This window comes from Phoxinus phoxinus (genome assembly GCF_949152265.1).
Source record: "Phoxinus phoxinus genome assembly, chromosome: 21".
Classification (NCBI taxonomy): Eukaryota; Metazoa; Chordata; class Actinopteri; order Cypriniformes; family Leuciscidae; genus Phoxinus; species Phoxinus phoxinus.
This window is the reverse complement of record NC_136896.1, coordinates 10946712-10969439: the sequence shown is the minus strand read 5'-3', so window position 1 is coordinate 10969439 and position 22728 is coordinate 10946712. Positions and strand designations below refer to the sequence as shown.

The 22728-nt window shown below is 37.6% G+C and overlaps 1 protein-coding gene across 1 annotated transcript in view; it reads right to left on the bottom strand.

The window, feature by feature from the left end:
* The window catches only part of atrnl1b (attractin-like 1b), an 86993-nt gene that overhangs the window by 6620 nt on the left and 57645 nt on the right, over positions 1–22728 (bottom strand). Inside the window, exon 27 of the mRNA XM_079595268.1 lies at positions 7920–8027. Coding sequence (XP_079451394.1) covers positions 7920–8027 — 108 coding nt within the window. The remainder of the gene's footprint in view (positions 1–7919; positions 8028–22728) is intronic.

Sequence of the window (22728 nt, the reverse complement as noted above, 5' to 3'; positions counted from 1 at the left end):
TACAGCAGACATTTAAATGAGCTCTATGTGGCTTTGGATTGATCTGCAGATCATTAAAATGTTTTGTGTGTGTGTGTGTGTGTCCTATTGCGTCACAGAACCAAACAGACCATCCAGATCTGCCTATCTATTTTCCAGTTTAACGGAACAATAAGAAAGATTTTTGGATTAAAATATCCAAACCTGTGTTCCAAATCCCAACCTGTGTTCAGTTTTAAAATGAATCACTAGGCCTGTCACGATAGTCAATATATCGACTTATCGCACGATATGGAAATGAGCGCGATCATTTTTGGTGCAGCGATATATTGTGACTGATAATTTTTTTATAATTAAAAATAATGAAAATATTTATTGTTACATTAAAATGAATGTCACAAACATTTTAGTCGATCGCGCTGTCATCTTGTCTGCTCTATGTGTCGGAGGCGGGGCTCAGGCAGCGTCACACACACACACACACATCTACAGCCAGTTAGTAAGAAAAAGTCCAACATGGACTTCAAAGCCGCAATCTTCAGCTCCGGTGTGGGAACATTTTGGCTTTAAGCCGAATGAGAGAGGGGAGCCAATTAACATGAACGAGCCGGTATGTTGACTTTGTTTTTAAAACAGCGGCAACGAAAAGAGGCAACACAACTAACCTAAAATCTCACCTAAAACATAACCATCCACCACAGGTGGTAACATTGTTACCCAAGAAAGATCCTGCCTTAAGCGCCACAAGGTAAACATGTTGGTGTTCCTTTCTCGGAATCTGCCTAACAATTAAAAAAACGGATCTGGCATCAGAAATGGCCTGTTGATGCATCTGTGCCTGTGTGTGAGACACTTTAAACTGACTTTGTTAAACATGTTACTTTGTTTTAGTTAACTTTGGTTAGATCTAGTTCTTGTACCTTGCACTTTTTTGTTAACAAAAGTGTATTTATTATTTATTTGTTTCAATTATTTAGGATATATTTTTTCGCATTCCGATTCCAATATCAAAATTTATAAAATATTGAATAGAATAAGAATAAAACGTTCTTTGAAAGAGTGTACTTGCATTATGCTATTATATTGTCAATGTAATCAATGGCATAAAATGGTCTGAAAATTACAATAATATCATTTATCCCAATTAATTTTGGTGCAATATATCGCACAACAAAAAGTAGTTCGTGACAGCCCTATACCCATCACTCTCTCATTTTGTGAGAAAACTCATGGAACGTGGTGGCACAGGCATGGAGGGGCTTGTGAAAGGTCAAATTAAGCCTGCGCTGAAAGTGATGTCCATCAAGCCCCGCGAACAGAGGCTGTTATCAGAGCAATATCTGTCTCTTTGAGAGGAAAAGAGGCCACTTGTGCTGCACTTAAAAAGTTCAAAGCCATTGTTTCTGAGTGACAGGGGGTGGCAAGGGGTGTCTAGCTTCCCTTCTAGCTCCCTCATTCCTCCGTGTGCAGAATATCACTGTTTTGCCTCTTTATTTTCTCTCCCTCACACTGCATGCTATTTCTTTATCAAAATCAGTATGTGAAGATATATACTTCCCTTGCAAAAGACCTACTTGTATCTTAAGGACAAGGCTGAGTTCACACCATGGAGTAAAGAGAAACCATAAAGAATGGATGTCAATACAAGTATTTGTTCTGCTAGCCAGACTATCGGGGTCTAGTCTCTAATCCACCACAGAGCAACCTATTTATCATGTGACAGACAGCACAAACAGGAACTGCTAATGGTTTGACAGCGGCCTCAAGACTCTTAAATCTGCCCATCATACACAAATTCATCCTCTTGCTTTTGAATGACACAGCAAACCTAATTATTTCTGGCAAAACACACCAATCAAGTGATTCATGCTAAATATCACACTTAATTACACATCTCCATTTTCATCCCCACACTTAAGTATCCATTTCTGGCCACTGCTATTGTCTGAGCTTGGTAGTTATGCATTATATAAAGATCCATTTCAATTTCACACCCAAACATACATTACAATAGACTCTTGCTCAAAGGAGTGACTACTTCCTCACACATAAAAAGTACTTTGAAAATTATGCTTTTCTCTGGCATTTAAGTTAGAAAGCTTTGTAACATTAATAATTTTAATATTTGTTTTTTTCTTTGGGTGCAGAAATACTATTATTATTTTTTTTTTCTTCATTATTTATGACACAACGCTTCCCAGCCATTTATAGAATTTTCCGGAAATCCATGGGTGTCCATGGGGCGCTATTACACATATTCTGAAAGAGTACAGAATCTCCGGATCAAAACACAGGCGAAGAAGCAGCAGAAACAATAAAAGAAACAAAAGAACGATTGAAGCATTGCTGCACATGTAAAATAACGTAATCAAACGTTACGTTATTTTTTTTGAAAATGATAAAAAATGCAAAAATGACTGACTAAAAATAAAATAAAATAAATTGATAGCGGTAAAACAAATAGCTAATTTGAATGAAAAAAAAAAAAAAAACTATTTTAGTTTAGAATAAAATGTAATTTTATTATGCAGTCTTTTGTGTATACAATTGTATAAAAAAAATAAGTAAGATGTCTATCTATAAAACATTAATCGTATAAAAAACTATCACAAAATGACCCTAAAAGATTCTCATTAATCTGTTATGAGTTTGTGGGGACTGTGCATTCAATGTATTCACCTAACAAGATCTCCAAATGATCAGACGAATCCATTTTCATATGCTTACTCTCATTCTTTATGCTTTTGGATTCAGTGATATCAGTCTTGCACCATACAGATTAGAGTAATCCAATTGCAGACCATTTAGGGAGCGTTGCCATAACACAGTTAATGAATGACAATACAGTTTAGAGCCCTACTAGCAAGCTAAGCTAAGTTTTATTTACTTTTTAAACCGAGATTACAGCGGATTACATTATAGCACACGTGCTGCAAAGATGCACTGGAGTAGGTGATTTAAGAGGTTTTCATAAATCCATAACTCACACAGTTTGCACTACAGACATGAATGTTACCTTAAATGTTGGGGCTTTTTGGGAAGAGCTGTGCTTGGATATTAATTTCTAGTCACTATACTATATTGTATGTAAGACCATAGTATTATGAATATAAAGTTTCAGGTCAATACAAAATTTTCATCATTTTATTCACCAAGGACACATTAAATTAATCAAAAGTGACAGTAAATACATTTATAATGTTGAGTTCCAATGTTAATTTGATCAAGAGTTCCATTTTAAATACATGCTGTTCTTCTGAACTATCTATTCATCAAAGAATCCTGAAAATAATGCTTCACAGTTTCCACAAACATATTGAGCAGCACAACTGCTTTCAACATTGATGATAAAAAAAAAAAATCTTGAGCACCAAATCAGCATATTATAATGTTTTCTGAAGGATCATGTGAAGGATAAATCCAGAAAATGGGCCTTTCTCAATCTGTGTTCTTGTCTGTACTTGTGTTCTTGTGAAACGTCATCTTTTGTGGCCCAAGTACTGTCCCAATACACACGTTTGCATTTTGGCAAGAACGGTTAAAAATCCTGGAAGTGTTCTTGACAAGTCCATTTTACCGAGGATGCATTGGTTGGTAACCTGTGTGAACTTAACGGCAGAAATATCCCAGCATTCATTTCGGATTTCGAGGAAAAAGAGGCAGGTCAATACAGAAAGTCATTTTTCTACAATTTCGTTCCCTATTTCATCACTAAATTCACTTCTGAGAACATTTGATGCGAGAAATCAAATGTGTAGATTTCAAATATTGGCATTTTTACGAAAATGTATGCCGAATTGAAAATGTGCTCAAACGTTTTCGGAAGTGAGGATCTCCATAAGAGCCTGCGGGTGATAAGTTAGCTAGCGAGCCAACCGACCAGTCTGCTCACAGACTCGTTTTACCCCACAGTCAAGAGACCATTGCCTTTTACCGGCGTTTTTGCGTTCTGTGTGCTCGTCACCTTGTGAGTTCATTCTTCCAAGTACAACTAGCAAGAGCGTTCTCCCCAAGAACACAAGTCCATTCTTTGCATTCTTGGTTTTGAGAAACACCCAATGTAATGTACACGAGAGACTTGCCCATTTTGTCTCAGGAGAAAACAAGAAAGGCTATAAAAACCATGAACTAGCCAGCAAACAGAAGTCTCTCATACAGCCTTGCTGATTTACATCTAATTGAGGGCCAACTCCATCCTACTCGCATGCATTGACTAACCTGATGAAAACAGCTCAGCGCCACATTCTAATTAGACACTTTATGGGCCTTACCTTCAGGTCTCGCCAACATGTCTGACACTTTCTGTTTACTTGCTTTATCCTGTACATATTTCATTCACTGTTTTTCCACCTTGTATCTTCTTAATGTGACCAACTTATGACCACATTCGATACCTCGTTTCATTATTTTGGTATCTTTATTCCACCCATCTCTAATTTCCTCTGTTGTGTTCATCTCTATACGCATTTAAAAATATGTATCATAATATCGCTGCTGCTGAAGATGACGCTGATAAGCTGCTACTGCTGCTGTGAGTATTAAGCAGCAGAGAATGAAGATGGAAATGCATTGCAAACCAAGCCATAAAGCAAGACGACAATCCTCTTCATCTATACGTTTCTCCAGCTTTTAACAGACGGTGAAGCATCTCATTTGCATGGCTAATCGGAGCATTTGCAGTGACAGGGAGCATGAGCGCTGGTCTGTAGATAAGAGTTCACTATTGAGCACTCTCAAACACAAGAACGGCTACATACACAGTATAATTTAAATGGCCCTCTCTTTGTTGCCTGGTGACAGCCCCCATCCATCATACTCTGCAACTGTTAACGGGCCCATATGTTTTGCGCTGGCCATGGTGGCGGAGCAGCATCTGTGTCATCTGCACCATTTTAAATGGGCTGGCCTCACATTGGCTTCATAATGCACTTCTGCTGACCTCAACGCACAACCATTGTTTCTCCAGTCCAGTTGAGCCCAACACAGACCATCCCAGCCTAACGCACAGACAGAGCAGTCTTAACACGACCTGTGGCAGACCCAAACTGACCCTGTAGAGATTACAGAAAGCAGCATTTCCTGTCATTATATATCAAATACCATGTGGGACAACGAACATCCCATTCCCAGCTTGCACTGTAAAAAACTGATTAGTTTAACTAAAAATGCTACGAAATACGGAGGAAAAACTGTTATAAATATAACTGGGACATTTAATGTAATTTTACTGTAAAATACTGTTAAATTTAGTTTTTGGAAGTGAAAAAGAACAAGTCATCTTATAATTTACAGTAAAAACAAAACAAAATCAAGTCAATTTACATTACAATAATTCCCTTTGTGCCACTTTACAATTGATGGTCTCTTTTTAGTTATTTTTTTCTTCAGTTTTGTACATTAGAGTTTTATGTCATATCTTATATTTTTAAATGAATGTTTATTGCATTATTTTAGTGTTACCATGGTGTTCTGTATTTGTATGCATAACACTGTGTACACTGTCTAAATATTAGTTTTTTACCTCAGCTTGTGGAAAAGCTACTTGCGTTGAGCTTTGATTCTACGTGTGGCTTTCTTGGTTGTCGGCGTATTATAAAGCATGTTAATAAATAAATTATACACCAGTTAATAAAAAACGTTCTTTTTTTTTTACTGTAAATGTAAGTTAAATGCTTCCAAATTAGCATGTTGCTACCATAATTTTTTATGGTAAAGTTCTCTGCCGGAGCTAGTTTTTTTAGTTTTATGTTAAATTTCATGGGGTTTTTTTTCTGTCTACCCATTATTTCCAAACATTTCTTCAATTATACTATGAATAATATAGCAAAAAAAAAAAAAAATGGTTTCTCATAAATGAAAGTCAAAGGGGTCTAAAAAAATATTGGACCCCACTGACTTTGATTCTATGGTAAAAAAATAATAAACGTTTATATAGATTTGAAACGAAAAGGTTTAAGGCTTTTAGATGTCTGAACTGAGGCTTAGTGGTATGCACGTGCTTCAGACATACAGTATTGAGCTGTGGCACTCAAACTGGAGAAGTGGGTGCAAATCCATGTTCTAATCCCTTTTTCCACTCAAAATTTCCTATCATGCCTCTCTTTTTCTATCAATAATAATGCACACCAAAAAAATGTCACAGCTACTGCACAGTTAATGGCTCAAACAGACTTTTTTGCTATTAACATTAGTCTTGGGTGAGCTAATCTGTGATAACTACAGACAGAAGCATAGCTACAGACACATATTACTGTGCTGAGCCGTCTGGGTTGTCCTCTTTTTTTTATTAGCAGGTTATGCTAAACAATTCAACAGCACCAGATGCTGTCTCATTAACCTTTATAGAACAGAATTGCTCTCATTTCCCTCCTTTCACCTTCAGCTGCTGCCAGATCCTAGCAAAGTGGGGCCAACATCTGGATCTGCCTCAATAGACTCCAAGAAGTGTCAATGTTGATCACTGAACACATGATGAGAGCTGGGGAAGAACAACATGAGGCGACACATATGCTATAACACTAAACCTAAATATATGTTTAAGGATTACATACTAAGTTGTCCCATAAGCTAGAAATAATAAACAAACATTTGTAGAGAGGCATGTAGAAGAAAATCTCAGAAAGCCACTGTGGACAAAACTGCAGAGAATGCTACTGAGTATTTGTTTTGAGTTTCATAAAAATATTCCCTGGCTAATTTTGAATACAAACTTGAAATGCTATTGCGATCAAAGCTTTGAGGGAACAAGTTGAAACAGGCAGCTGTAAAAGGTGGCGGGCCGGCTCATAACGGGTCTCTTGAGACTCTGTTAGTGGCAACTGCTTGGGAGATTTGCGCTGGTCGAAATTAAGCCTTCGAGAGGCTGAGAAGAGAACAACAGGAATCCAGTATCAAAGGGTATCTCTCCTTCTACTACAAAGGTGACAGAACTTAAAAAGTGATGAGAAACAACAGCATTTTAGAAAAGGATGTGCGCTGTTGCAAATGTTGCAGACTCTCTTGCCATACAATATGCTATAAGAAAAACTAAAAACTGCATATCCGGTTACTGTACTATGTGAAGCCAAAATGTTGACTATCAAAACAACTTCTGTTCACAAAAACTTCTACTCTCAACAGCTGGCTTGTGGACGCAATTTCACTGGACTTAAGTGTCGCTTTTCACAAGGCTGATGTCCCCGTAAATGAGAGCCATATGCTGATAAGAGTGAAGCTGAAGTTTGTTTAAAAAGATCTATTTTGAACAGCGTTCAGCTGGAGGATTGACGAGTATGTTGTTTTCTGCTCTCTTCATTTGTGGCGTGTCCTCCCACAGCCCATAATGCTCACTGAGCACCACTCCACTCTACACTAATGGATTCTGGAGAGGCACATCAAGTGCTGCTGGACGTGCGTTTTCAACGTCTCTGCTGTGCGGCAGGTACATCTGCGCTCACAGGTCTGTGTGCGTGTCTGTTGTGTAACAACCATGAATCCCGATGCTCTTAAATTAGAGCTGTCAAACGGCAAACAGTTTCTGCCTGGCACTGCTCATTATTTAGACTGTAAACCTTGTTAAGTTGATTTTAAAGGTTAGGTACATAATACACACACTCAATGTTGAAAAAATATCGCATTATTATTTCGCATTATCTAACTATATATATATATATATGTATTTGTGTGTATGTGTGTGTGTTTACATTTAGCTCTAAAATGACTTTTACGAAAAAAACACACTAATGTAGCTTAAATTCGAAATATTTTCTAGTGGCTTGTGACTGCAAAAAGAATGCAATAATTCGTTTTTAGGAAACTAAATGTCTAAATAAAAAAACGCATAAAACTCATTTTAATATTAACGATGTACCTGATTTGTATGTCATTATGCAAATATTGAGAATTTTTGTAAACTATAAAACCTAATCGGGTGGATACCAAATTCAAAAGGTGAAACTAACCTCGATTCCACCCTGAAGCAGTTCTACTTGAGTTCCGCCAACTTCCAGTGTCACCGCGACCGATGCAAAAGGGCGACTGGCCATCTGCTGCCTTTCCCTCATCAGTTGCTGTAGCAGGAAGAGTAAGAGATGAAAGAAAGAGGGAAGAGAAGTATGATACATTAGTAAATATCTCTATATAAATAGTGGTTACAAATCTAAGTCGTCAGTTTTCTTTGTCAAAATCTTTGATTTAGGGCTAATAGTGGTGACTGACAGCATGAGTGACATGACTCAGAGAAAGTTAAGTGACATATTTATTGAGAGAAGGAAAACTAAAAGCACCTCTGGACACACACACACACACACACACACACACACACACACACACACACACACACACACACACACACACACACACACACACACACACACACACACACACACACACACACACACACACACACACACACACACGAGGCAGTATGCAGGGATTCTGATGTGTTTGAGATGAGGAAAAAGATTACCAAAATGCAAGAGGCGAAAGTGCAAAGCAGAATGAAGCAAAAAAAAGAGAGAAAGAGAGAGAGGCCATTGACAGCACACTGGCTGTTTTCCAGCACAGACAGAAACAGGTGGTTGAATAATTCATTTGTTCCATATAAAAAAGTTTGGAGGACCTGGCTAATCAAATGTCTGCAAAGATTGGAAGGAAATTTCTCTTGCCACAACATGCATGACAAGCAATTATGCTGCCATTGATTGCGTGAGCATCAGTATTCCAGTGGTGGAGTTTAATTAATGATGCATTCCCTGTAATTTCTCCATGCAACTGACTGGCTGACTGCCCTAAAAGCAGGATTCACAACCTTCATACAAAATCCCATCCATAACCGATGGCACACTGCTTATTTTGTCTCTTTGATGGACATAGTTTATCTATCATGTGCACATGGTGCACAATTTTCCTTGCTTGTGCATACAGGAGATGACACCAAGTCAGAAGTACTTCTCAAGGTGACATCAATATATTTATCAATACCAACTTCTCATCTGTAATCAGAATGTGTAGATGTCACCGAGTGAAAGAGAGTGAGCATTCATGAGTATTTGCGGTTGACACGGGTACAAAAGATCAATACACTGCAATACAGAGTGTTCAATCACACGGTACTATGCCAGTTGCCTTCATATTAGAGAATTCCACAGAGAACAATTAACATACTTTATCAGTGAAACGTTCAATAGGCATCCTAATAAGACCTCAAATCCCTGTTTAAATTTCTCACTGCTTTTCATTACCAACAATAACATCAAACAATAATGAACAACACTTCAGCAGGTGTGTAGGAAAACAATTAGAGAGAAAGCTTTTGCCCTGGAGACAAACTTTGAAAGACATTTTACTTATGTGAACACTCCAAATCAGCTTCTCTCAGAGAGATGCAGGTGATGCCTCTATCATCGCTGGAGAATCAATAGTGAAAACCCACACACACAAAAACATGGAGTGGTCCTCATCAGCAGTCAATCAATATCTAAATGTGGGCTGATTTGGGTACCAAGGACGAGGATGATTGCTATTGGATTTGTGACAAAGGAAAGCGTGCTGCTTTAAACTCTAATTGTTCCACATAACGGTGACGAAAGAAAGACAACTGCTGAGGTACTGTCACTTGCCTGGTTTCACAGCAATTCTGCACTATGTCCACGTCCTGACAAACATGCCGGTGTCCACACACACACACGTATGTGGATTTTATATTAGGAAACCGAACAGCAGAAAATTCATTTACAGTATTGCTTTGCACAAAAGGCAGTCGCGTAATTTCAGATAGTATAGGGTTCTGCAGATGAAAAACTAATAATAATAATAATAATAATAAGACCAATATAGGCTACTTTAATAAAAAATTATGAAATAATTTGCGGCAATTTAAAACTGAATCACCACTGGTGACAGACGGGGAAAAACAGCAACTTTATTTTCAGTTTCTTTACATTTTATCTCATTGATGTTAATAACACTACCATTTAAAAGTTTGGGGTCAGTATGTTTTTTTTTTAAATAATTTTATTTAGTAAGGGCGCATTAAATTGATCAAAAGTTGCAGTAAAACCTTAAATTGATCAAAAGTTGCAGTAAAACCTTTATAATGTCTTTAAGAGAAGGTCTATATCAGATTTATATTTAAAATAAATGCTGTTCTTTTGAACTTTCTATTTCAATGAAAAAAATCAGGTTTTCCACAAAAAAAAAAATGCAAGAGTTTCAACATTGATAATAATACGAAATGTTTATTGAGCACCAAATCAGCATACCGGTACTAGAAAGATTTCTAGAGGATCATGTGACACTGAAGACTGGAGTAAGGCTACATTCACACTTAGCGTCTTTTTTGACAAAAAAAAGTTAACAACGGCGTTTTTTTAGCAAAAAAAAAAAAAACGCTGCGCGTTCGGTTACAAATAGCAGCCGAGCGCGTCTTTTGTTGCTATAACAACAGCTGCAACAGTAGTGTGCCCACACAGCCTCTTTGTGATGTATGTTATGATAGAGTTGTGTACTCATATCAAACAGCTCCTTGTGCTCCGAAACAAGGACGATTAGTTTTTCTACCGGCACCGTGTCCATTTTTCTTGTTGTTATGGAAACGACAGGTCTCGCTACTCGCTTGTCATTGGTCAGCTGTCAAAAAGGCGCTTGACGTAGGGCGTTCTTTTCAGAAAAGTTAAACTTTTTTCAACTTTAAAAGACGCTCTGAGCTGCAGAAAAAGACGCCGGCGGTGGCGTTTAAAAAAGCGCTCAGGACTTTTTTGAAAAAACGGTTTACTCCATAGGGTTCTAATGTAGAACAGACGCTGGCAGTTTGAAAAAAGACGCTAAGTGTGAACATAGCCTAATGGCTGCTGAAAATCGAGAGAATAAATACAAATATTATGTTAACAATATTACTGTTTTTACTGCATTTTACATTAAACAAACACAGCCTTGGTGAGCAAAAAGAATTAAAAACATAAAAAAAGCACAAACTTTTGAATGGTACCTCTATAGAGCATTAGCGTTTTCAGTGTTGTGTTAGTGTTGCACATGCAACAACAAACAACATGGCTGATAAAAATATTAGCTGGAACCACAAAGCAACCTTTTTTTTCAAATCAGCAAGGACACTGTAAATGGTTATCTTAAATAAAAAAGTAAAAAACATAGCGGAGATAAAAAAAAAAAAGTTAAAAACAGTGAAGATAAAAATGTAGTGGTAAATGGCAGTACTTCACTTTATATATAATTCCCTACAAAAAGAACACGTAAAATGGGAACACTGGTACTTGCCTTTAAGTGCCTTAATTATAGTACTCAAAAGTGACTGATGGTTAAAAGGAGGGAAACTAAGAAGCATTGCACTCGATGAACTGAAGTGCACATTAAATACCTATGTACGCATGTACCGGTACTACTCAGTCTTCTGCCAGCTTTCTACATGCTAATACAACTAATCTAACAACGACAACACAGACTTCAAAGCTTTACTGAATTGCTTTCAAAACCATGAATCTTCAACCACTGCAACAAATCCTCAAAACTCATCCACAAAAATGACCGTGAAGGAGAGCGCTTTGAAACGATTCTGGAATTTGCCAATTCAAATAAGTCATCTGTGATATGCAACAAAATAAATGCATAATGAAATATCAACAGTCTGTTAAAAGAGGCATTCAGATGAATAAGTTCTCTAAAGTGTTTTAAACAGATGATTATTGGGCCAATAACACCATATCACCGAACACAAGAATCTGAAAAGTCACTTCAACCTCAGAAATCACAGAATAAACTTCTTCCTGTATCCACGACAAACAAAAAATGCAGGAAGGTGGCGACGTCCTTGACGGTGCACATATCAGACCGACAGTGCTGTCTCTGTGGGGGTGTCTCTTCAGCACTGACACAAAGAGGTCTCTTCAATGACTTCCGCATAAATGGGCCCTGATGGCACCACGGTAATTAATCACTCATTATCTTTTCTATTAATCACCACTTGAGAACTGTTATGGCTGATCCCACCGCGACCACGTTTATAATGAAATTATCAAAGCCGAGCACACTCCTCACGTCAGGGTTTCTCTTGACAATACGATCTGATCATCTCTGCCAAACGTTAGTGACACCAAACCTGCATAACTAAGTGTGTGTGTGTGTGTGTGTGTGTGTGTGTGTGTGTGTGTGTGTGAGATGAAAGGAGAGATACTAGAGAGCTATACTAGATTGAAAAGTGAACTAAACGTTTTGGGGTGTTCAAAATCAGTCGGTATAGAGCAGGGCACTATATATATGGGGTAAAGCCTTTGGTGTGCAAGTTCTGAGTAAACAATTTCATTCATTTGTAGTTTACTCTTAATGCCCAAAATGCACTCGGATTTATACTGTACATCCAAAGTACATGTGTCAAAGCTTTATAATCTATATTGCGCTGGTGCTTTCACTTTTATAACAACTTACTCGTAGGTCATTAAAAAAACAAATATAAGCGAGCCAAGTGCAAAGCAAATGCAGAATGTACTGTATTTTTCCTGGACTCATTTAATCAGGTACCAATTTCGAACTCAGAAAATTGTATACAAAGCAATGATGATAATAATAAAAGTAATAGTAATAATAAATAAATAAATAAATAAAACGCTTGCTTGTGTTGATTCGCCTCTTATTGTGAATCATTATGAACACATATTAAACATTACAAGCAAAAATATTTATTGCATTATCAGACTATGGAAGCAAGTATACACAATAAAGTCAAGTCACCTTTATTTATATAGCGCTTTTTACAATACAGATTGTATCAAAGCAGCTTCACAGTGATATAATAAACAAGTAAGCTGCATCTAAAATCTATGGCCCTGTCCCGAACAGACAATGGCGCTTTGTTGGGTAGAAGTCTGCTGCAGTGCGGGCTCAGTAAAAGTGCACACCGCAAAGGGGACGCTGATAAGCACCCTTCTGAAACCTAAAATGACACGGGACACCCTACGGTACCCTCTAGTAGACTTAACAGACACAAGCAAGCACCGGCCATTGCAAGTCCACAGGGCTGCAAGTGTACATTAATGTGCTTTTCACACTGGGCTTAACCCTGGGTTATACTCGTTCCTTTACCCGGGGTAAAATGCGGTGTTTAAAACATTTCACACTTGTGATTTAGAAGCGGGGGTAGCACCGCTTTTTACCCAGGGTTATGAAACCCTGCTGTGGAGGTGTGTTAAACCCGCGTTACAGTGTGAAACGATGCAGTGTTAGAATGTTAAAGCTCTTTCAGAAGAGGCCGTTTCATTCATACCTTAATAGTCCGAAATGTCCATTCAGAGTAAATTAAATAGTATATAAATAGCATGAGCAATGCTATTGTGTAAACAGGTCGCATACTTCATTCATCCAATCAACTACACTGGGTTAAATGTGCTTATTTGCATATTTGTTGTGTCAGAGTTCAGGAATTTAGGATTAATTGTCCTGTAAATGATGAGCAGTGTAAAACGTGGTAAATGATGAGCAGTGTAAAACGTGGTAAATGACGAGCAGTGTAAAACGTGGTAAATGATGAGCCGTGTAAAACGTGAAGCAAGATAACCAGGATTCCGTTTACTGGGGTTTAGAATGACCTAGGGTTAACTATTTCAAGTGTGAAAAGCAAAGTGTGCCATTTGGGACAGGGACTATAAAGGGGATTGTAAATAATTTAACAAGAGATTGATTTCAGTCACAAAAGAGCAGGATAAAAAGTTAATTCTGCCTGCAGAGCTTGTTGATTTCGTTGTAAAGCTGCACTTTCATCAAACACGGATGACATTTGCACCAGAATGGCCCCTTTCTGGGGGTGAAACATCTACACATTTATGAGTCCGTTAATTATATCTTCATTTAAATATTGATTTGAAGCTATTTGCTTTCTTTTATCCCCTTAGGCTAGTGTGTGTTTGCACATGTATGGGTGAGAGAGTGAGGAGAGGAACTGAGAAAATAAAATGACAAAGCATGACAGGGAGAGAGCAAAAGGGAGATGGCGTGAGAGAGCATGGCAGAAAGGGAGAGAGCTGTGGCATGCTCTCATTTGCGCTAATAGATCTTCTCTCAGAAAACAGGCCGGCTTTGTTGACAGCCAAAAAGCACCATCTGCAATTTATCCATCTCTCTCCATCACCTGCTATTATTCATCATGCCCACTGCCTTTACTACATCGCTGGCATCTCCATAACAATTATGCAAGACAAAGCCGGTCCATCACTGAGATATACATAGATGCATCCATGTCCCACACACTCGAGGATGCAGCTGCCCTTTTCAACTATGACACATTTTTAGTTCAGTTTTTTTATTTTTTATTTTAAATCCAGACCTATAATTGCAATGTTTTGCTTGATCCTATAAACCAAGCTGAACACGGGAAGGCACACACACAAAATTGCAGGGGTTTAGACTAGAGTTAAGGTCAAATTTGTTTTATTATTCTTTGAAATGCTCTTAAAACCTTGCTCCAGGGTAGTACAGTGAAAACCTCACTGATGTGAAATTGAGATTGATTGTTCATCGATTTTTACCATAGGCTTCATGCTAAACCTGCTTTATAGCATTAGGACTTTCCTGTTAGACATTAAACAAGGGCTAAAACTCTCAAAGCCATTTTGGCCATAAATACGAAAATTTAATGGAATTTTTTTTTTTTCAAAAAAAAAAAGACAAACCCATATCACCCTGATGAAACACTTCAGATACTATATAAGAGGACCACCATTCTGAGTCATAGTTAAGGCTAAGTTTACTAAAACACCTATTAATTTATAATTATTATAATTATTATATTTGGTATGTCTGTATTGTTGTCATTTTATGTCTGAGTTGGACTCTTAGCTTGTTTTTCCATTCAATTTATTATGTTTCCCTTTCTGTTTCCTCCGTTTATATACATATTCTGAACTCCTGACTTTCTGTTAGTTTGATTTAAAAAAAAAAAAAAAAAAGTTTATAGAGTAAACTGCTGCGGTTAGATCCTGCTTTTATTCATCTTTCTGCAACCACACAATGACAATGGTGGATGCACACAAATGTATACACATGCACAAGAAATTATTGCTCAATAATTACAAAATGATTGTGATATTATCTAGATAACTTCCTTAGAAAGAAATTAAGACTAACAAATAGAAAGATGTTTATTTTATATAATAAAACTACATAAATCTTACATTTTCCCTACACTGGCGTGACCGAGGGAATGAGGAGCCACCCATGGTCTTGTGTGGTTTTATGTCTTATAATTACAAATGCCACAATTAAACTATGGAATAACTATTGTAAATATTCATAAGAAAAAGAGCAAAGAACAATCAAGAGCTTCAAAGCCTGGACCTTCATGAATTATGGACTATGTTATTAACTCTCCTCCTGTGTATAATCTGTTCTAATGCCGTTTGATTAAACAAAAAAAGTCTCCACAGTTTTAACAGTAATATATATATATATATATATATATATATATATATATATATATATATATATATATATATATAGTGTTCAGTTGATGGAGAAAATTCACTGTCAAATTCAAAACGCTGTGGATGCTTAGCTGATCAAAAATAACTATTATACATAAACATAGAAAGCAATTAATTATGTTAACTATTAATTGCAATTATGTACTCAATCAACAAGCCTAGCATGAGTAAATGCATTCAGACTGGCAAAGATTTGTTGGCGCCTAACTTGCAATAACTCAATTTAAAGAAATTATGTAAATTAAGCAACTCTCAAATGCAGCAAATTAATTACAGCCGATCATAACAGGAAATGAGGTCTTGAACGAAGCAGGGAAATTTGCCCAGACAAATGACACGGAAAGAAAAGTTTTCAGACTGGGAACAAAAGGACCTAGTAAAAATGACTTGTCAAAGCATACCGATACAAATGCACGGACTGACAATTCACAAATGTCTCCAGCCAAGCCTATAATGTTTTACCCTGATGATTTGCTCATGTTAAAGGGTACAATTAAGGCAATCCACTCAGAATCACTTCTGCATTGTAGACCCATGTGGCCAGTTCATCCTGAGGAACATCAATGACCTGATTGGCTCTTCAGAATATGGATTATGAAACTGGCGCAAATCGGTTATTCCACAAAGACCTTTGGATTGACTGCTCAAATGACATGTCACTCTCATTGGCTCAGAATTGAGTTGGACATTGATCTGTAAGTTTTACCAAATATGTAGATCAGGGGCGTTCAATTACATTCAATTGACCCTTCGCAGGAAGCTTGATTGACAGATGTTCTGACCAATCACACTTCGCCATCCGCCATTTTGTCCAAAAAAGCAGTCAGGAGAGTTAGTAGATTAACATGGGAGGATTTGAACTTGAAAAGCAGAGTGTACTGACGCCTTTCCGTGGTTAAAACAACATTCCTTCTTATGTTCATTCATGTTTATTTGATGCTATAAATTAATTAGAAGGAAGAGATGATCGGTTCACGAGCAGCTTTAACTGAGGCTCTACAGCGACCTGTCAGACACATAAAAGAGCCAGAAAACTGTATTTATTGTTTCAATTTCTTAACAAAAATGACCAAATTTGAAAGGTGAGACTTTGTTTAATATCAAAAGTAACCGAAAAGTTACCTGGTCTGTTACCTATATGATTACGGCTCTCTCTAGGTCAGCGGTAGCCTGGCTCCGCCCTCCTACGTACTTCCGCTCAATTTTAATTTTCCTTCAGTACGTCGTCTGGGTTTCCAGTGTATTCTTTTAATTCTTTACGGGTCCAATAAGCGAACAGAGGGAGTGGCAGAGAATGATGACGTTGAGGTTGTGCGCTAGTTTGAGTTGAAGTTTTGTCACGACTTAAAGTTAGCGATTGGTAATGGCAGATCCAGAGTGGCTCTGGGCAGATCCAATAGTTTTAAACTTCAACAGAGTACCCGCCTAGGAAGTAAACGCTTGTCAATGGAGAGAGGCCAGACTCTCTACAATTGAAATGTACAAGAGTCTGGTAGGACCAGGCTAGGTCAGCGGCAGGACAAACGCAGAATGAAATGTTCCAGTGTGATTTTGTCAAAGGTTTAATAGACAGGCGAATCGTTGCCATTAGGAATGAGATTGTGTGGGTGTTTGAATCGAGATCGCAATCTTTTAACGATTAATCATGCAGCTCTAAAAGATGTTAGAAGAGTAAAAAGTGGGTAGTGTACTATAAACAGTCTCTCTTAATAGAAAATGTGTTGTTGAGAGTCAAGATAGAGGAAAAACAACCTGGTTGTTTTCAAAAATGCTGAAAATGACAGTTTCCAGCTATAAAACTTACGCACCTGAGAAACAAGCATGCAGGCAACTTTAGATAAACTTCTGTTTTTGCAGTAGTTCTGTATATTTCTATGGCATCGCTGTCAAAGAGTAATTAGCTGGTGAAGTGGATTTACTTATTAACAAATGTAAGTAGACCGGGGAGATTTTAAAATGAGCAGTTCACTAATTAATCCGTACGATCTTAATTTCATGTTGTGGAAATACAAACTGGAAGACAGAACACAACGAGCGCAGAGCTGAAAAGGGGCGGAGCGACATAAGGTCTATAAGCAATGCCTATAAAAAGCCAGATTAGCATACATTATCAGACTCATAGAGAATAAAAGGTATCTGTCCAGCACAGTAGCCAGATTTATTAGAAACTGCATTTATTGAATTATAATCTACTTTAATACAGCAGCAATTACTTTCCTCACTGAAAAGATAGAGAATATTAGAAAGAAAATTGGACATGTGTAATCAACTGCTGCTGTATCTCAAACGGCATCCATGAGCGAAACATGCTGCAATCTGACCCTTTGTTAAATATTATTAACTCTTCCAGCTCTCTAGGAAATATCCCTTAAAATTGGCAGCTTGTACTTCCCTTAAGGAATTTTGGTTTGCTGCAAAGCGTGTTACCCACTGAGCACCTCACTGCCTTTTCCACCTCAGAAACACCCAAGTCACAGAATATTTCTTGATGCAGTTCATGCATTCATAACTTTGTGACCTGATTATTGTAATGCACTTCTGGCTGGATGCCTGATTGTCTCCATAAATAATCTAGAGTTTGTTTAAAACACTGCAGCCAGAGTTCTAACCAGGTCCAGAAAATATGATCGCATCAGTCCGATATGATACTTGCTGCACTTGTTACCTGTCTATACTTCTACTTAAAAAGCCCAGTACCTCAATGGTGTTCTGATCTCCTGCCTTCTTATTACTCTTCATGCCTAGATACACCACTAGTCTGCCATTGAACGCCAGTCTCATCCAGTGCCAGACTCTTTCTTATACCGCATACTTTCATAATGGGTGGCCTTTTATATAATATAATGTGTAATATTTAATACAACAATAATAATAATTTGCAATACTATTTTGCTTTCTATTACTACATGTAGTCTTGTCTGAAATGAATCGAAATATTCTGGACTGGGAAAGATTACATTTACCTGAAAAGATTGAGCATTTGCCACCCCTAGTGCTGCAAAATGTATCCAGCTACACAGACAACAGGCAAGAAGATAGGAGGCATGACCTTCTTTCACTAGACAAAGTGAACATCCGATTTTAACTAAACATTGAAAAAAAAATTGGTATTCAGCTCCAGATCACTGATTCGCAAGTCTTTGCTTTGATATCATTAATTCAACAGTTCAACTTTAAACTCTGCATTGATCCACTTTTTCAGCGAACACTGCTGCATCTTTCTGAGCAATTCATGTATCATTTGCACACATTGGTTTGTGCGAACTTGTGATTTAACGAACTCTGTGGGAGTCCCACAGCTGAACTTGAAAAGTGAGGGTGAGTATTTGTCATAGACTAAAGGTTCCCTTGTGAGCGTGTGATGAATGAAGTGGAAGCAGTGCCTCTGTGTTCAGAGTCACAAATGGTTGCGGCCGTTTGCAAGACTCATTATGGGCAGAAATATTTTTTGCAGACTGATCAGAACTGCTTTTCTGCAAGACTGACGAAGGAGCTGATGCGTCCATGCTGCCCTGATTCCATCTCCATCTCTCTCTCTCTCTGCATAATGTGTCCTTTCCTTACCAATTTGTGTCACACAGGATTCTACCTCATTCATTAAGCTAAGTAATAAGGCTCAGTATAATTATAGCATAGTTGATGACGTCTAGCTTTTAAAATATCTATAGTTAAAAGCCAATTATTATATCATTGACATGCTTAATTTCTATAACCCACCAAACAATCATTAATGAATGATCATTACTTCAAGCCATTAAAAACTCAACATTAGATAAAGAGTACAGCCACCATCCTGCAGACCAATAGCGGAGTTTCTCTTTCACTTGGTTGCACACTCTTAAAACCACATCTCGGGCTGTGGGCCAGCCAGACTGGTTTATATTGGGGCTGATATGACCTTTAATTAACATTAAAAAGGATAAAACTCGTGGTTCCCTTTGCCTGAAGTTTGCTGATGCCCTTGAAAAGAGAAGCCTTCTTTATAACACATGGCCCTATCGCAGAGATAAAAACTTTTATCATAACTTCTCCATTTTTCATAATAATGGATACTCCCAGAAAAACAAAAGCATGCACTCAGCAGGCCTGAAATATAATACTGACTACATAAATTTATCCTGTCTATAGCAGCCTAAAATAGATGCAGATATCAACAGTCACAAGGCCACCGAAGTCACATAGGTGTACATTTTATTTTTTAACACTACTGTGCTAATCCTTTACAATTACTCTGGTCTTCAAAATATATACATATATACATATATATATATATATAACACATTTATCTTAAATGTGTATTTTATATATTTGTGTGTATTAAAGTGTGTATATTTAGGATCTGTATTTAGTTGTCTATTACAGCACTTTGGTCAGTCTTGTGGCTATTTTAAATATGCTTTATAAAATAATTAAACTTGAAACTTGGTTTAAACACCACAATTTGGATGGCTTTTAAAATATTTGCACATTTCAAAAGTGTTCAATAACCAACTACTCCCAAATGACAGTAACTACAATAACAATTATCATTTAACCTATACAACACACACATATACAGTATATATACACATATATGTGTGCGTGTGCTGTATATAAGTCTTATACAAAGGTCACTCTGATAAGCAAAGCCCAAGGCAGCTTCTCCATAATTCTCCAAATATTGCACACAAACATTCTAGACATGTTGTTCGTAATGGTCGTGCCGTAAAAGCCCCATTTGTGACCAATGCTTCTGACAGAAAAAGTGCCTGTTAAAAGGTTGAAGCTGTGTCATACTACCAAAATAAACATTCACTTATTGATTTTCCAAAAGGTAGTCCAAAAGGTACCAAAATTATCCCCTAAAATACAAAAAACAAGGCATGCAATCACAAATCATCTTGGGCAAAAGGTACCATGTTTTAAGCTCCACCAGCTTTTGCATCTGGTGTGGACGTTACTTGACCCTCATCGCTGCTGTAAACCTGGAAGTTTTTACTTGCAGTCCTTTAAATTTAATCCAAAAATAATTATTTAAGACCAAACAATTAACTGACTTAAAAATGACTGTATCATGACAAAGATGTACATTTAAAGCAACACTGTTGCATCTAAGTTTTTATGTGTGCATGCTATATGACTATGAGTATGGCATTGCACTGTGAAATGTCAATGCCCCCGCCGTCTGTTTCACAGAAGTCATTCCTCCTGCTCTACACTGACATTTAGCGCAGACATCTGTCATCCGTTCTCCTAAAAATGGTACAGAGCCACTCTAGCACTGGTGCAGCAGAACCTATCAAATGTGCTCCTACAGACAGGTCAGCCTGGCCTAAAACACCAGCCACAAGACTCTTTCCAGAACAAAGCCTATGTTTTATCCAAACGTCCCAACCTTATGCCTGTCCTGCGTTAGAAACGATCAAATCTTGTTAACTAATCAGACAAGAGTCACCAGACATTCTCTTCCTACTCAGGAACTATTCATTTGCAGTTTTGCCCAAATCAATTAAAACATCCCATTGCCTAAATTATTGCGTGATAGAGCACAGCAGGGGCATGTAACCTTCATTATGAGTATATCCGCTCCTCTTCAGGCACTCAGAATAGCACTGGATGAGACTGCGTGTTAGACGAAATTCAATAACTCAGGACGACACGGTTTCATTATTCTTAATCACCCCTGTTCCGTCTTGTTCATTTAATTTTTCATTTCAGCATGGGGTTTGCAGTCATCGGTCCGAACAGTGGGGAAGGTTTTTTTTCAATAAGATAAATCATAAAACACGAGGGCGGACGAGGGCAATGCCCATAGCCAAACCTGTTTGTGTTGCTCACTGGAGAGCAGAGATAAGACCGTTTAATTGCACTTTTTGTAATCTTCCCTCCCACTGTCTAATTTCTAGCTATAAGAAACCAGGCTGTTGATATGTCATTCTCCAAAAAGGCAAGATAAATATTTCATCTGCAAAAAACAACAGATGCCTTGTTTTCTAAAGACTGATCTGTTGTATCATCAGACAGAGCAATAATCGCAGACAGAGAGACTGCTGCAACCTCAATGAAAAATTACGAGTTGTGGGACATTTCTGGAATTTCACACGACAGAACCGATAATCACCTACACAAATGCAATCCTACCCACAGGTCTAGAAGACAACGGCATAAGTGACTCTACCCGTGTAATGTTCCACTGCGGTAAATGCAAAACACCATTATCAAGCCCTCCGGCATCAGACGCCAGTCCTCTAATGCATCTGCTCAACATAATCACTTAACATCAGGGCTAAACACGTCATACCATCACTGTGATGAATCAAATCAGAGACATGGAACACATTTCTCCCTCCACTAAACATAAGCTAGGATACATTTTTCAGATCTGCCATACTTAGTCTTGATCTGAAATCGTCATACCACTATGTCACACTATGTGGTTTCACAAGGCCAATTTGTCTTTTGAAGACAATGGCCAAACCATCCTCGGCTCAGGAGGGTGGTAGCTTTGAGCATGCTAAGTCTATACCATATAAAGATACATCGCTGATGGACAAGACAGGCCAACAACACTACAGAAAAGCAATGAGAATGCTGGGGATTTTCCTGAAAAGAAATGTGGGTAAAATATGAAAGGGATATTTCACTCAAAAAAAAAAAAATCATCATTTACTCACCCTCGAGTTGTTCCAAACCTGTATGAATTTTTGTTTGGTTTGGAACAACTTGAGGGTGAGTAAATTATGACAAATTTGTTATTTTTGGGTAAACTATCCCTTGAAGTTATGCAACATATTGCAGTACATAAATACACACACACACAGAGAGAGAGAGAGAGAGAGAGAGAGAGAGAGAGAGAGAGAGAGAGAGAGAGAGAGAGAGAGAGAGAGAGAGAGAGAGAGAGAGAGAGAGAGAGAGAGAGAGAGAGAGAGAGAGAGAGAGAGAGAGAGAGAGAGAGAGAGAGAGAGAGAGAGAGAGAGAGAGAGAGAGAGAGAGAGAGAGAGAGAGAGAGAGAGAGAGAGAGAGAGAGAGAAATATCATGCTCATAGCCATGTGAAATGGCTATATATATATATATATATATATATATATATATATATATATATATATATATATATATATCTCAGATGTGCTGCAGTATTCATTTTGCGTGAATAAACACTAATTTTACATAAATTGTCTTTCAATAATTCATGCACTTTTAAAGTACCTTTTCATAACTATTGCTGTTTTCAAGGGTTTTCCAGGACTTACATTTAAAAAAGTAAAACTCAAGTACTTTAAGCACCTTGTACAAACCCTGAAGAGA